General features: G+C 55.4%; 2 protein-coding genes across 3 annotated transcripts; one reads left to right on the plus strand and one right to left on the minus strand.

The window, feature by feature from the left end:
- Nucleotides 1–268: 268 nt before the first annotated feature.
- Nucleotides 269–6,694, plus strand: PRRT3 (proline rich transmembrane protein 3; the record flags this gene model as incomplete). Its single annotated transcript, XM_082847363.1, has 4 exons — nt 269–337; nt 2,885–3,959; nt 4,171–4,326; nt 4,935–6,694. Exons 2-4 carry the CDS (start codon nt 2,942–2,944, stop codon nt 6,692–6,694), a joined length of 2,934 nt encoding a protein of 977 aa, XP_082703489.1. The 5' UTR covers nt 269–337; nt 2,885–2,941.
- A 1,027-nt stretch (nt 6,695–7,721) lies between these two features.
- CRELD1 (cysteine rich with EGF like domains 1) lies at nt 7,722–15,662 on the minus strand (the record flags this gene model as incomplete). Of its 2 annotated transcripts, XM_082847909.1 has the most annotated exons (11): nt 7,722–8,275; nt 9,072–9,206; nt 9,410–9,505; nt 9,703–9,786; nt 10,684–10,779; nt 10,864–11,040; nt 11,692–11,783; nt 12,089–12,199; nt 14,558–14,640; nt 14,877–15,069; nt 15,602–15,662. In XM_082847909.1, the coding sequence occupies 10 exons, from the start codon at nt 15,048–15,050 to the stop codon at nt 8,061–8,063; spliced, it is 1,263 nt and encodes a 420-aa protein (XP_082704035.1). In that variant the 3' UTR covers nt 7,722–8,060. The 2 variants fall into 2 exon arrangements, with proteins under 2 accessions (XP_082704035.1, XP_082704034.1); XM_082847908.1 differs by lacking the exon at nt 15,602–15,662 and having other exon boundaries at nt 14,877–15,086.
- Nucleotides 15,663–15,804: the final 142 nt, after the last annotated feature.

Below are 15,804 nucleotides of genomic sequence, written 5' to 3' on the forward strand. Positions count from 1 at the left end.
ATTAAGGAAGTGAGCTCCCCGTCCCAGGAGGTATGCAAACAGATTGGCTGCCCCGTTTTCGGGGATGTTGCGGAAGTGATTTCTACATCCCTCGGAGGTGACCTCAGTTCCCTTCTTAGCCCTGAGAATCTCTCAGAGAGGGGTGGTCAGGACTGGGAGAAGAATCCACCCCTAAGGGGAAAGGGTTAAGCGGAGATGGCGCTCCTGTGGGCGGGCTCCGCCATCGGCAGCGCCGGGCTCTGTTAGCCAAGTCTGAGCATCTCGGAGGATGCGGCGCGGCAAGCGGCTTCAGGGACGCGCGCAAGGTGAACGCAGGGGCTGCCAGCTCGGCGCCCAGGTGAGGAGCTGGACTAGGGCGGGGGTGATGGCGGGACCCAGGCAGGGTGCATGGCCTGCAGCCCCCCTCTCAGGTGCGAGCGCCAGGGCCTGCACCAGCGTGCACCCCCCACCCAGGACACTGCGGGAAGGCGCGGAGCCAGGGGAGAGGAGATGGAGGAAAAGGAGAGGTAACCTGAGATGGACCAGCTCCTGGAGGCTGCCCTGCGGCGGCCCTCGCCCTGCCCCCAGGCCGGCCTCTTCCCAGTCCCTGAGGGAGGGAGAACACCCCCACACACACACAAAAAAATCTCTTCAGCAGCAGGAAACCAGGACTGTGCGGCCCCCTTCTCATCCGGAGGTGACTACATCTCTTGGATTGCGGGTGGTGAGTAGATGGTAGATGCTTATCGCTGAAGGCCCAACTCTGCTTTTCCTGCTCTGCAAAGCTTTTCGGACCCCCCCTGTGTAAAATGAGCCAATGCGGGTTTCACAGCCCCTAGTATGGCCATTTGCAGCCTGTGTGACCTTGGGCGAGTTGCTCAACCTCTCTGAACCTTGCTTTCTTCCCCTATGAAATGAGTATACCCACACCAGCTTGTTTGGGGAGGGGTGGATAAAATCGAGGACAAGCAGCTAAGCTTAGCACAGGAGCCTAAGTGGGTAAGAGCTCAAAACAGGAGTACTATTATTAACCAGTGCCTGTGTTAGTGGCCTTCCAGTCTTTCCCCCTCAGCTCACCACCACTCCCCACACTGGAACTGAGCCTTCTCTTTGGGTCCCCAGCACCTAGCCTGGGCCAGGAGCAGAGCATGAGCTCGGTGAATGTTTGAGAAACGAACTAATGAGGCAGATTGGGGGGAATGGGTTTAAGGGGTCTTTGATTCCCCCTAAAATTACCCACAAGCTTTGGTGAACCTGGACACTTTCCTGGGGAGCGCACCTGGAGTTTTCTTCGGCTTCTCAAGGTGTCTGTGAGCCACCAAGGGTCTTTGAGCATAACTGTTTCCCAGAGAGGAAAGGAGCAGGGCCTCTGCCCCTAAACACACCCAGGCACGGGCTCTCACAGCCAATGGCACCCTCTCCTGGTCCCCCTTTCCTGGCCGTGGGGTCCCGTCTTGCCTCCCGGTTCCATTAGGGACTCTCAGGAAGCGGCACCATAAGGGAATATCCACCTGGGCCAGGCATATGCAGTGGCTGGAGACAAGAAATAAAAGACGCAGAAGCCCCAGGAGGGTGGGGGAGAGAGGAGATTATTATACTATGTGACTGGTGTGACAGGAGAGGGTGGAGGGAGTGTCAGGGAAATAAATACTCAAGCTGAAACAAGCCACCATCATATCCTACCTGGATTTCTGCACTAGCCTCTCTCCCCCTTTTAAAACACTTCTCAGATCTCATGACTCCCATGCTTAACATCTCCATTGGCTTCCTGGGACACTTAGAATAAAATGCAGGTGCCTTTTCGTGGCTTTTGAGAAAGGCCCACCTTCCTGATTTCATCTCCCTCTGCTCCTTTCTCCTGAATCTGCTGTGCTCCTCATTCCTGCTGAAGGGCCTCTGCACTTTCTGTTCCCTCCTCCAGATGCTTTTTCTGGATATCATCAAATGGCTGACTCCTTCTTCCCATTCAGCATTTAGCTTAAATATCACCTGAGTGGCCTTTCTAGCACTCCTGGGTAAAGTAGCCCCCCTCCTTCTATCTCCTAACCCTGTTTTATGTTCTCCATAGCTCACCTTATTTAAAATTATTCATTGTCTGTCTCTTACTAGAACACCAGCTCCATGAGGGCAGGTATCTTGTCAATCTTGTTCACTGCTTTATCCCCAAGGTTTGGCACATAGTATGTCCTCCAATTATTTGTTGACATAGTTAAGGGGGCTGGTGGGAAGGAAACCTTTCTGGACAAAAGGAAAAGTAAAAGGGCTCTAATGCTTATTAAGCTCCAATTATGGGCCTGGCCCATCCTGTATTTTGTTATGTCTTATAAGAGCCCCTTTGAGTTAGGTACTACTATTATACCCATTTTACTGATGGGAAAACGATGATGCAGAGGGGAAAAGTAACTCACTCAGGAAATGGTGAAACTGGGATTGAAACCCAGGTCACTCCTCAAAGGCACGGGTGTATTTCTCTCCCTCTCCACCTCTCTGATATTTGACCTGGGCCCTCAAAAATAGGATTTTTAAAAAAAAAAAAAAAGAATAGGATTTCAGCAAGTGAAGGAGAAGGGAGAGGGCACTGCAGCCTGAGGGAAGAGCAGGAGCAAAGGCGGGGCGCCAGGCAGTTCCGTGGGTGTTGAGGGTGAGGTGAGCACCCTGGTGTGGCCTTGGAAGGCCAGGAGAGGAGCTTATATTCTCTCGTGAGGGCGATGGGGGCCATTGACGGTTTAGAATTAGGGCAAGTGGCATGACCAGAGATGCAGTTTTAAAAGGTCACTCTGGGCAGCATGAAGAGGTTGAAGAGGAAGGGGCGGGTAGAGGAGGAGGATTCTTCCTTTCTTTCCCACCAGCTTCCCTGGGGCAGCCATGGGAGACCCATCTCATGCCAACCCCCTCCTTTTTTTAGGCTCATCCGGTGAAGACTGGAAGCTGAGGGCTCCAGGCCCAGGCATCAGAGCGGACCATGGCTCCCAGCCCCTGGGGCTGTGTGTATGGCCTCCTGCTGCTGTTGCTGCTGCTGTCCCTGGGGGCTGGCTCTGCCCTGGGCCGGGGCCTTCCCGGGCCACTTGAGGACTTGGAACCACACTTGATCCCGGGAGCCCACCCCAAGGGCCCTGTTGGCACAGAGCCCCAGGCCTTTGACTTCTTCTGGGAGAAGCCCAGAGATGAGAGCCCCTGGAACTCCAATGTCCCCCAGGTCCCTGCTGAGGAGGTGCCTGAGAGGCCCACAGACTCCCTTGGCCCAGCCCTGCATGGACCTAAAGCATCCCATGGGGTGCAGAGAGAAGGACTCCCAGTAACTGATGACCTCCAGGTGGCTCGAGGGCCAATTTTTCAGGGCTGGACAGGACCTCCTGAATCACAGGAGTCTATGGAGCAAGAAGCACCAGCCCCCTACCCAGTGGGCACCCCCCGTCTCACTTTCATCCCCACAACTCCCAGACTCCAACTCGGGCTAGCCACAGTTCCTCCCACCCCAGGGCAGCCTGGAAGCCAAGTGGGACAGCGACCACCTAGAGATGAGGGTCTTGTGGCCAAAGCCAAGATCAGGGTCTCAGAGACATCCCCCTGGCACCACAAGGGCCCTCCCCACACTCTTGCGCCACGCCCAGGCACTGTCCTGAGGCCAGGGCTGAAAGAACACGGTGGGAGTGAGGAGGACTTCCAGGAGGCAGCTCAAGGCCCCCTCCTCACTCAGCAGGAGCCAGCAGCCCCTGATGCTGGCTCAGCATCACCAGCGGAGGTGGCATCCTCTCAGGAGCCTGGGTCCCAGCCGGACCTGGCATTGGCCAGAAGCCTTCCTCCTGCTGAGGAGCTGCCCATGGAGCTCCCCAAGAAGGCTGGAGGTGGGGAGACCTGGGAAGTCAGTATTCCAAGTCCCTCACCCAAACAGACTGACCTCCCTGATGTTAGGGGCTCATCAGGACCCCAGCCCTCAGGTCTCCCAGCCTCAGAGACTCCTCATGGGCAGCCCAAGCCAGGTGGGTATCAAAGTGAGGGTGCTGAGCAGGGCTGGGACGGGCAGTGTTCTAAGGCAGCTGGATGCCCCAGTTTCTGTGTGACCTCTGATCCCTCTGGGTCCTGCTTTCCTCATTCTGGCAAATGAGGGTGACTGTGCCCCCCTCCTGGGGGATTAGATTTGGGGGAATGCTGGAGGGTCAGGCAAAGCGATGACTGCTTTTGTTATTTCAGAGATAGCAGCAATGAATGGAGCAGACCCCATCTCCCCCCAGCGGGTGAGAGGAGCAGTGGAGGCCCCAGGTACCCCCAAGTCCCTCATCCCTGGCCCTTCGGACCCTGGCCCAACTACAAACGGAACAGAGAGCCCTGTGGGAGCCCTGCAGCCAGGTGAGGGCATGGCTCAGGGGTTGGGGAGATCGGGTACTCTAATACCTAAGAACTTGTGTGAGGTATATATGCGAGGGGTGGGGAGTGAATGGGGACAAACACCTCCTTAAAGGAAATGGCCAACAACTTCAAACAACTTAGGATAATAAACTACTACTCACTGGGTACTCTGGGAGAAGTCATTTGCACTTTGGGGGCTAGAAAATTCTTAAATATAAATTCTTAAGTATACGTGGGTATATTTAGTGCAGTGATTCTCCAACTCCCACAGTTCGCCAGAGGAGCTTTTAAAAAATTCCAATGTCCAGGCCCCAGCACAAGGAATTCTGATGGAGTTGATCTCCAGGTGATTCTAATATGCAGTCCCCGTTGAGAGCTGCTGGAATGTTAATAAAAATGATAGGTCACATCCATTTAACACTTATTGGGTGTTGGGGACTGTGCTAAACATTTAATCCTCACCACAACCCAGTGAGGAGGGGTGCTGTTACCATCCCCATTTTACAGATGTGCTTAGAAAAGCTAAGTAACTTGCTCACCACACCGGAGGATGATGGAAAATCAAAAGTACCTTTCAAAGGGCTATTTTAATATTATTATTGTTGCAGATGAAGCTGAGGAGTGGCCGGGGCGCCCCCAAAGCCATCCCCCAGCGCCCCCTGTCCAGGCCCCCTCGACGTCACGCCGGGGCCTCATTCGGGTCACCACGCAGCGTGCCCTGGGCCAGCCACCCCCTCCGGAGCCCTCCGCCAGCTCCGTGGCATCAGTCCCAGCCTCCAGCCCCCCGGCCAACGCCACCTCACCCCCCCTGCGCTGGGGTCCCCTGCGGCGGGTGCTGAGCTTTTCCTGGGAGCTGCACGTCTACGGGGTCGGGGTGCTCTTCCTGCTGCCTGCGTTGTTGGCACTGGCCTCGCTGGCAGCCGCCCCTGCGGGGCCCCGGTTGGCACTGGTGGCGGCAGTGCTGGTGCTGGTGGCGTCGGGGCTGCGGTCCGCCTACATGCTCACCGACCCCTATGGCTCGCAGGCACGACTGGGTTTACGCGCCGGCCTGGTGCTCTACAATCTGCCCTTTCCCTTGCTACTCACCGCGCTGGCGGCCCTGACCCTGCTCGGCCTGGGCGCGGGGCTGCCACAGCAGCTGCAGAACCCTCTCCTCCTGGGAGCGCTGGCGTTGGCGCACGGCTTGGGGCTGCTCGCCACAGACCTGCTGTCGGCGAGGCCTGCTTTCAACCTCCTGGCTCAGGGCTTATCGTGCGCCTGGGGCGCGTCCGTGGCTCTGGGCACGCTCTGCCTGTGCCGTCGCCGCCTGCTGGACGGGCCGAGGGGCTGGGATGCCAGTCCGGGCCCGAGGCTGCTGGCCGTGGCGGGTGCGCTGGGGCTGCTGGCCAGTGGCTTGCAGCTGGCGGCCGCGCTCTGGCTGTACCCAGGCGCCGGCCGGGTGGGCCACTTCTCGTGGGCCTGGTGGGGCGTCCACTTCTGGCTGCGCCTGCTGGAGCTGACGTGGGCGCTCACCCTGGCGCTGGCCGCTCTGGCCGCCGCGCGGCCCAGGCCGCCCACAGAGCACGCCTGCTGGGCTAAGCTGCTGCGCCTGGCGTGCCCTGCGCCCTCCGGCAAGAGCGAGGTGCCCGAGAGGCCCAACAACTGCTACGCGGGGCCCAGCAGCGTCGGCGCAGGTACCTTGGACATTAGCAAGAGCCTCATCCGCAACCCGGCGGAGGGTGGGCCTCCAGCCACGCCCAGTTCAGGCGCCTGGGGTTCGGCTGCGTCGCTGGGCCGCGGTCCCCTGGGTGGCCCGGGACTGTCCCGCAGCAGCATGGGGCCGGCGCCATCGATGAGCGAGCTGGACCTGCGGCCGCCATCACCCATCAACCTGAGCCGCAGCATCGACGCCGCGCTCTTCCGAGAGCACTTGGTGCGAGACAGCATCTTCCGGCGCTGCGGCCTCCGTGGCCTGGCCTCCCCGCCGCCTGGGGCCGCGCTGCGGCCGCGCCGGGGCAGCCACCCCGACGCCGAGTTAGACGGCGCAGGTTCTTCGCTCCTCCGCGGCCGCAGCCGGTCGCTCAGCGACGTGCGCGTGCGCGGCCCGGTCCCACCACATGTAGCGGACGGGCCTGAAGGGGCGGCTTCCGGCAGCTCCGTGGACAGCTTCTCACGGGGCTCGCTCAAGATCAGCTGGAACCCCTGGCGCCACGGGCTGTCGTCGATGGACAGTCTGCCCCTGGATGAGCTGCCCAGCACGGTGCAGCTACTGTCTGCCCCAGCTCCTGCCCCGGGTCCCGCCCGGCCCGGGGAGCCCCAGAATGGGATCCAGCCTCAATGCAAGCCCGGAGACTCCCGCAGCGCCTCCAGTGACACCATCGAGCTCTGAGGGGGTCCAGAAACTCAGAACCAGGGCCCCGCCCTCGATGGCCCTACCGCGGCATGACCTTCTGGGATGCTGAGCATTTGAAAAACATTCCGGGAGTATTCCTGGGCCCCAACTGACTGCAGCCTCCGGAGACAGCCGGACACGAACCCACCCCCACCCCCAGATTTTTGTTTTTTAAAATATCTCTATTTTTCAGCGGGTATTTTGCACAGAGGCCATGACTTATGCGGAATACAGGGTGGACATGCACGTATTTGGGAATGGGGAACAGGGTCCAGGTGCCCTAACATCCCATCCAGACTCTCCAGTGTGAAGATGAGGCTCGACTGTCCAGACTGTCCTCTTTGTGCCAAAGAAATAAACCCTTAGGACTTGGCTCAACCCTCCCTGCGGCCATGCCAGGATCTTGTTTAGAGGATATGCCCACCCCCAGTGATTTCAAGTGCTGTGTTTATTGCGGAGGGGAGGACTTCCAAAGGAAAGGGCCCTCAACCCTTGGAGACTTTAGAAATAATGGCTATCAATATTTCATGGAACATCCGTCTGCTGTACGCTGTCTTCAGCTTTTCACATCCATCACCTTAATTCTCACATTAAGCCTGAGTGAGAAGCGTTGTCATGCCCATTTTATAGATGCGAAGAGTGAAGTTCAGAGATGCAAGTCATTTGTCAGGGTCCTTTGGCAAATGATAGCTGGTACTGAACTGAGAAAGTTCCACTCCTAAGCCTGGTTCCTCCACCCCATCTCCCTTCTCTTAACACTACTTCAGGGCCAACCCTCTCCTTTGCCCTCCTTCTACTGCTCCTCCATCAGGATACCCTCAGTTTCCCAGGGTGTTAGGAAACTTCCCCAAGGGTGGTGAAACTTCCCCTAAGCAGTAGCTTAGGCCAACCCATGGTGGGTGGGGGCAGGTAGTAAGACAAGCTTCTCCACTTTCCAAGACCTTTCTTTATTTCCTGAGATGAATAAATAAATCAGTGGCTGAGGGGCAAGGGGGTGAGGACAGAACAGGAGCTGACAGCATGCAGCTGGCAGGAGGGGGTTGTGAAGGGACACCCTCCCCCCACATCCTGGGCAGGGGCCAAAGCTCACGAGCAGCCACGACGAGGAGACACTTTTTAAAAAAATTCACAACACTGTGAAGCCTGACCAGTGCCCCAAGGCCCAGATCTCATGGCACCCACCTATAGGGCTACTTTTTCACCCAAGGGCCGCACCTGCCCAGGCCCAGGTGTCTGCGCTGCTCCATAAGGTGGGTAGAGGGTGCTTACCGCACTCAAAGCAAGTGCCTCAAGTGTCCAGGTGGGAGAGTCCCGACCTTGGGGGCAGCCTGGGCAGGAGGAGATGCTGCAGGTGTGGCAGGGATTATCTGCCCTTGATGAAGCCCTCCAGCACACGGTCACTGCGCTCTGACAACCAGTAGCCGGTCATGGCTGCCACAGCCCCAATGAAGATGGCGGTGAAGACCAAGTCACCCTTGGCGGCCAGCGTAGCCAGTGCACAGATGATGACACCGAAGAACATCTGCTGCAGCACCACCAGCTCGTCCTCTGTCATCTCCGAGAAGAAGCCTGCTGACTCTGGGCAAGAGAAGCGCCCGTCACTCATCCCCTGTTCCTGGAGCCTCCCACACACCTGATCATCACTGCCAACACGCCTGCCTGGCACGCCAGCACACAGTGTCATTTACTGCTGAGAACAACTCCAAGACGGGCATTTATTATTCCTGTCTTACTAGATGGGAAACTGAGGCGCAGAGAGGTGAAGAGGTTTGCCCAAGGCCACGTGGGAGAGTTGGGTCAGAGCATGTGTACTAGCCCCACTGCAGAGCCAGAGTGCCTGGATATGACGCCCAGCTCTGCCACCTGCTTGCCATGGGACCCTGGACAAGTTTTTTCATCTCTCTGCATCCCTGCTTCCACTATGCAAGATGGGGATGAGAACAATAGCTACAGCACTGGATTTGTTTTAGGGGTGAAATAAGTTAATACATGCAATATGCCTGGAACAGCGTGTGACACACAGGAACTGTGGAAGTGGTCACTATCGTCACCACTGTGATTGTCCTTCGTCTCATCACCCCCACGGCCTACAAGAGCCCTCGGGCGGGGCAAGGGCAGATGAAGAAAGAGGCTCGGCGGGCACAGAACGATATGACACCAAGTCCGATTTCCTTTCTACCCTGGGAGGTGTGAGGTCACCAAAAGCCACCCTGGGGGTCAGAGGTGGGGTTCGGGTCCCAGTGCAGCCTCATGAGGGCTGGGTGGCAGTGCAGGTGGGCCAGGGCCTGCAGCTGCCTGAAGGAGGGGTTTGCCTGCCCTCCCCCTGGATAAGGACCTCCCCTCCCCAGGTTTCTGGGGCCGAGCTGGGGCTCACCTGGGATCTGCTCCTTCACACAGATGCCCTCGATCTGTTTGTAGCCCTCAGCACAGACACAGCGGTAACTGCCCTCGGTGTTCTCGCATTGCTCGTTCTCTCCTGGACACACCGCCATCTCACACTCGTCCACGTCTTGACGGAGGCCAAGGAGAGGTCAGAGCCCTGACCGCCAGGGTCCCACAGGCAGCACCCCTGACTCTGGTCTCACTCACATCCTGACACCCGCTCTGTGCTGACGCAGGCAACATTCCACCCTTCCTTCCCACGCCCCGTCCACATTTCGGCCCCTGTCAATTTGTGGTGGATGAGACGCTCCCAGGTGGCAGGACACTCACCGAGACACTTGGAGCCCACCTGCTGGTAGCCAGGGCTACACTTCTTACAGCGGCCAGGCCCTGCCCCCATGCAGCCCAGGCAGGCCTTGGCACAGTCTGGAGAAGGGAGAGGACAGACAAGGGTGCGAGCTGCCCGTATGCCTGGAGGAAGCCCTGCTCCAGAAGAGGCCTAGGGCAGGGGGTGGGGTGGGGGGCGGTGCCAGCACCTGGGAACCCGGCGGTTTTGGGGGAAAGGCGTGGAGCAGTTCCTTCTACCCTCCCCACACCCCTCCCCCGCAGGAGCGGACAGTTACCTCGGCACTCATAGGAGCCCTCCGTGTTCACGCAGAACTGGTGGGCTCCACAGCTGGCTCGCTCTGTGCCACACTCATCAATGTCTGCAAAGAGGCCGGTAGGGTGGGGATTTCAATCCCTATTTCACTAACAGGGAAGCTGAGGCCAGGGTTGTTGGGAATGGACTTGCCCAGGCTTAAACAGTGTGGCTGATACTGCAGGCTGTCCACCAACACAGATGCAGAGGTGCAGCTGGACTCAGGGCTGTCGAGCTAGAGACTGTGTTTTTCAATCTGCCTTGCAGCTAAGTGTGGCCTTGTGATTCAGTTCTGGCCAACGTGTTGTAAACAGAAGTGATGTGCTCCACTTTTCACTTGGCCTTAATACAACAGACTTGGATCCTCTGTGCACTTTCTTCTCTTTCGCACTTCCTGAATACCAGGTCATGATACATAGAGGTGACCGTGATCCAGCCTCAACACCCAAGGGGATGACTGTCCAGTAAGACAGGATGAATCTAGGTCTTTAATGACTATGACAAGCAGAGCTTTTCTGCCAGTCTGGACCACTGGCTTCCAGACTGTGATATGAGATGAAAATAAACCTCTAAATTCATTAAGCCACAGTCTTTGGGGATCTTTCTGTTACAGCAGCTTAGCTTTTACCCTCGTCTCAAACACAGGTTTCTTGACCCCAAGTTCAGTATGCTCATTCTCCAGGTTAACCCTTCTTCAATTTTCGAGACTTGACCCAAGTGACACCTCCTCCAAGAAGGCTTCCCTGATTCCCCACTACCACTGAATTGGAAGAGAGACATTTCTCACTGTACAACGATCAGTCTATACTGTAAGCACCTGGTTACTTTTCTGCCTTCCCAACCAGGCTGATATCTCTATGAAGATGGGGACTGGACTGGTCTAGCCCAGAGATGTGTGTGTTGATGGGGGACCAAGCCCAAGACCTTGCCCACCCCTCCAGACCTAGGGCAGGGTCCCACTCACCTACACACTTGAGGTGATGCAGGGCCCAGCCCTTCTTGCACTGTAAACAATTTGATTCCTCAGGTCCTGAGCAGCGGGCACAGGGGCCAAAACAAGCTGGGTAGAATGGGGGAAGTATGAGGGTGGGCAGGCAGGTACCCCACACGCCCCTGCCCAAGGCCACGGCTCTTGACTACCTACCCGAACATACCAGATGGCTGGCATTGCGCTGTGCCTCAAAGTAGCCGAGGCCACACTGGCCACAGGCCTCACCCCCATAGCCGGCTTGGCAGTCACAGTGCCCGCTGCCCCCTCGAGTTCCTTCCCCTTCACACTGCCCGTAGCCACCGCAGGGCCGCTCCGCACCCCCAGGACAGGCTGTGGGCAGACACCAAACCAGGTGGGATCATAAATACAACCTTGTACGTACAGAATATTTTCCCCGTATTAGTAAGCATTTTTAGAGAGGAAACAATTTTAACGACATCATAATATTTTGTCATAAAACTGTATGAAATTTACTTAACCAACACCCCATTGTGGAACAGTTAGGTTATTTACAAATCTTTTCTTTTATAAAAACTGAATTGACCATCTTTGTTGCTAGCTCTTTGTATCTGCAGCTTTGAGAGAGATTTTTCTAAAAGGGGCTGGTAGTTAAGTTCAGCTCCTGCCTCAGGACTGTGTGTAGAAAAAGGTGGTGACAACAGGGCCTTCAGCAGCACCTGCCCGTCCCTAGGAAGGTCACCTTAGTCCAGACATGGGAAATGCCTGGTGAGGGGGGCATTTCTTAAATACATGACAGAAACCACGGCCGCATCTGACTCAGTCTAACCCCATATCCTTTTTCAGAGCCGTTCCCCATGGATTTGTGCATCTCACCAGCCCTGTGAGGCAGGCGAGAACAGAGGTCCAGAGAAGTGATATGAGCAGCCTGAGCTCACACAGCCAGCCAGGGGCCGAGCCAGGACTGGATCCCTGGCCCCAGCAGTCCCCTTCCATCCCCCAAGAGGAACTTGAAAAACTCACGAAGGCAGGAGGGCCCAAAGGTGCCTGAGGGGCAGCAGAGCTTCAGGGAATCTGAGCAGAGCCACTGGAAGAGGTCTGGGGCTTCCTGCTGCCTGAGGCGGAGGGATGGTGAGGGAGGGGGCTGAGACAGTGTCAGAGGTGCTGCCGTCTCCCGCAACCTCCCACAGGATCTGTGATACAGCCCGTCTTGGGCGTAAGACCCATAAGGCTGCCCTTTTCCCGTCCGACAGAGGGGCAGTCTGCAGCTCAGAGTGAGAGCTTGGGCCCCCCAGCAAGTCCTCAGCACACCTGGGTTTGGAGGAAGGAGCTGAATGAGGACACAGCCCCTAGCTCGCCACCCTCTGCTTTACCAGCCGGCCCTGCCTGAGCCCCTCCCAGGAAGGCCCCCGCTACTCACTTGTGAAACCACCAGCTCTCCACCAGCTCCTCACTCAGCTCCAGCAGGCGGTGGCACTCGAAGTCCGACTTGCTGCACACGCCCTCGAGCACCTCTACCAGGCGGGTCTCACTGACCAGACAGGGATGGGTGGTAGGAACACACTCCAGCCCACCCACCACCCTCTTTACAATCTCCCCCCTCCCCACCTCATGCCAGATAATGTCAAAGGCCAGAGGCCACAATGGAAGGGGTATTGGTTTGGGGAGACCTGGGTTCCAATCTAGTAGTGTGACCTTGGGCAAGTAATTTAACCTCTCCTGAACGTGTTTTCTCATCTGTAAAATGGGACAATGGCTCTCCTCTAGGTTGGCTGGAAGATAGCTCAGTCCCTGCATCTGTACAACAGAATATAATACCCTTGCTGGGTAGATGTGGTTAAAAATATATCATATAACAAGTGTTAGCAAGGATGTGGAGAAACTGGAACCCTCCTACATTGCACGTGGGAATGAAAAACGGTGCAGCCGCTGTAGAAAACAGTTTGGCAGTTCCTCCATAGATTAAACATGGAATCACGACATGACTCAGTAATTCCACTCCTGGATACATACCCAAGAAAATGCAAAACAGGTGTTCAAACTTGAACACAAATGTTCATAGCAATACTATACACAGTAGCCAAATGGTAGAAACAACCCAAATGTCCATCAGCTGATAAACGGACAAACAAATGTGATCTATTCATACAATGGAAGATTACTAAGCCTTAAAAAGGAATGAAGTACTGATATTTGTTACAAGATGGACGAACCTTGAAAACATTATGCTAAGTGAAAGAAGCCGGACATAAAAGGCCATATTGTATGATTCCAACAGAATCAGCAAATCCATAGAGATGGAAAACAGATTAGTGGTTGCTAAGGGCTGGGAGGAGGGAGAATGAAGAGTGACTGCTCAATAGGGATGGAGTTTCTTTTGGGGGGGATGAAATCAGTCTGGAACTAGATAATGGCAATAGTTGCCAAACCTGAATATACTGACTATCTCTAATGGTAAATTTTATGTTATTGCATTCTACCACAATAAAAATTTTTTTTAAAATACATTTACACATAAAATGTATTATATTATATATTTAAAGGGTCTGGCACAGTGCCTGGCATATAGGAGGTGATTTAAAACAAAACAAAAAAACAGTAACCATTATAGACCTAGAAGTGCCCTTAGGGTTATTTTGGTCAATCCCCTCATTCCCAAATGAGGCAACTAAGCCCCACTGAGGGAAAGGAAAATGACCACTGTTATGTAATAACGAAACTTTTATTTCTAGGACGTATCATAGTTTAATCCTTACCACGATTCTATGAAATAGGATTGGCATTAATACTCCCGTTTTACAGATAAGGAAATTGAGGATCAGAGAGGTTACCCTAAGGTACAAAGGGTCAGAAATGACAACCTGGTCTAATTCCAGTTTGACATGGAAAAGCTAGAGGGCCTAGGACTCAGGCCTCTCCTCTCAATAAAATCTCATCTTGTCCCCTGGCTTTATACACTGACTATACGCTGATAACTGTCAAATTCATGTTTCCAGCCCTGCTTCTACCCTGAACTCCTGACTCCTAAATCTAACTCTACTTGACTGTTTAACAGACATCTCAGCCCAACATGTTCAGTGAGAACGTCTGATTCCACACCCATTTCTCCCATCTCGGAAGACAGTCCCACGATTCACCCAGTTGCTCAGGCCCAAAACCCAGTGAGCACCTTTTATTCCACTTTTTCTCTCACACCCCATAATGATTCCATCATCATGTCCTATCAGTCTATCTGCGAAATATACCCAGAATCTGATCCCTTCTCACCAGGTCCACCACTACCGTCACGCCTAGACTGTGCACTAGCCTCCCAACTGGTCTTCCTGCTCCTCCACCTTGGCCCCCTGTAGTCTGTTAGTGTAAGTGACCTCTTATAGGTACAAATAATACCACATCACTTTCCTGCTCCAAACCTTCCGATGACTTCCCGCTACACTCGGAACGAAATCTGAATGCCTTTCTGCGGCCTTCAAGACTCTCTGCCTTCACCTTCCACCACTCTCCCTTCTGCTCACTCCAAATCCAGCCACTTCTCAAATACACCAAGCTCAGTCCCGCTCTGTCCAAAACCCTTCCCTGACTGTCGCACAGTTTGCTTCTGCACCTCAGGTCTCTGTTCGAATGTCATACCTTGAATGCCACGCCTCCCACCATTCTGCTTTACTGTTCTTCACCTGATAAGACATCATTTACTTACTTATTCACTGTTTCCTCTACTAGAATAGAAGCTCCTTGAAGAAAGAATTCTGCTTGGCTTGTTTAGTGCTCTCCTATAGAATTCAGTGACATTTGTCGAATAAGTGCTCCCCAAGTGTCTCTAGGCTTCCACCAGCAGAGCACAGATTGGGATGTCAGATATACAAATCCACACCTTCAGCCTCTTCCTTACCTGTCCTTGTATTTGGACAACTTCTCTTCCTCCCAGGCAGTGTTTCCACCTCCAAAGTTATCCCGGATGGTTCTCTCCAGGCCCTGGAAATGGAGAAAACTAGTAAGAGCTAAGTACAGTGTTTGGCACATTCTAGCACTTATATTTCACTGACCAGGAAACTGAGGCACAGAGAGGCACCTACCCAAGGCCATACAACCAGTAAGTAACCAAGCTGGGACACTTGAGTCTATGCAGACTTGTATGCCAGAGCTCCCAGCTCTCAACCCCTGTGCTAATAGTAGCTAGCCCCCTCCTCTTACACTGCTGGTGCACCCACCTTGTTGAAACTGTCGACCAGTCCCCGGCAGGTATGACATGGATGGGGCTCAGTGGGGAAAGAAGACTTGGGAGGCGGAGAAAGCTGGACCCAGACCGGGCCTGGGAGGCCAAGGAAGAGGCTCAGGCCCCAGAGCAGAGCTGGGGCTAGGCCCCTCGGGGCCCGTGGGGCCATCTTTTCCCAGGCTGGGGACCTGTAGACACAGGACATGGGGAGGGTTCGCTGGAGGAGCCAAGTGGGAAAGAAAAGCGTGGGTTCTGAGGTGCCGCGGGTCTGGGAGCCCAGATCTGTGTTATAAGAAAAGAAGGTCTAGACTGGGGTAAGGCAGAGGGAGGGGAGATAGTTGGGGAAAGGAGCCTATTCTGCAATTCCTGCACGGGAACAAGTTATCCTCGTCACCGCAGGGGGAGGTGGCCTGGATCCTCGGCAAGGGGGTAGGAGTCAGCCCATTGTTTTAGGGTCGGGATATGGTTCTTAGGGGCTGGATCAGCGGAATTAAGGAGAATGGATCAGATTTCTAAATACTGCGGGAGAAGACGTCGGATGGACGGTCTTGGGGGGAGGAGTCCGGAACCCCGGTCTTGGGGAGGAGGGGAGGAGCCCGGATCCGGATACGAAGAGAAGGGGTCAGGTTCGGGGTCTGCAGACTGCAAACGCACGGCCCCCGAGCGGGCAAGGAAGGATCCAGACCCACGAAGGCCGCGGAGGAGGAAGAGACAACCCACCGAGCCCGCGGACGCCACAGGCTCAGCCTCCTCAACGCCGCCGCCGCCGCCGCCGCCGCCGGCTGCGTAAGACGTGCGCCCTCCGCCGGCTCTGCAGTCCGGAGGGCGGAGCCCGCGCCACAGCCAATGGTAGCAGGCCATGTGCCATTGCGTCACCCCACGCCAGCCAACCAGAGGCGTCGCCGTCCTGCACCTGTCCGGGT

Source organism: Leucopleurus acutus (assembly GCF_964270905.1).
Source record: "Leucopleurus acutus genome assembly, chromosome: 10".
NCBI lineage: Eukaryota > Metazoa > Chordata > Mammalia > Artiodactyla > Delphinidae > Leucopleurus > Leucopleurus acutus.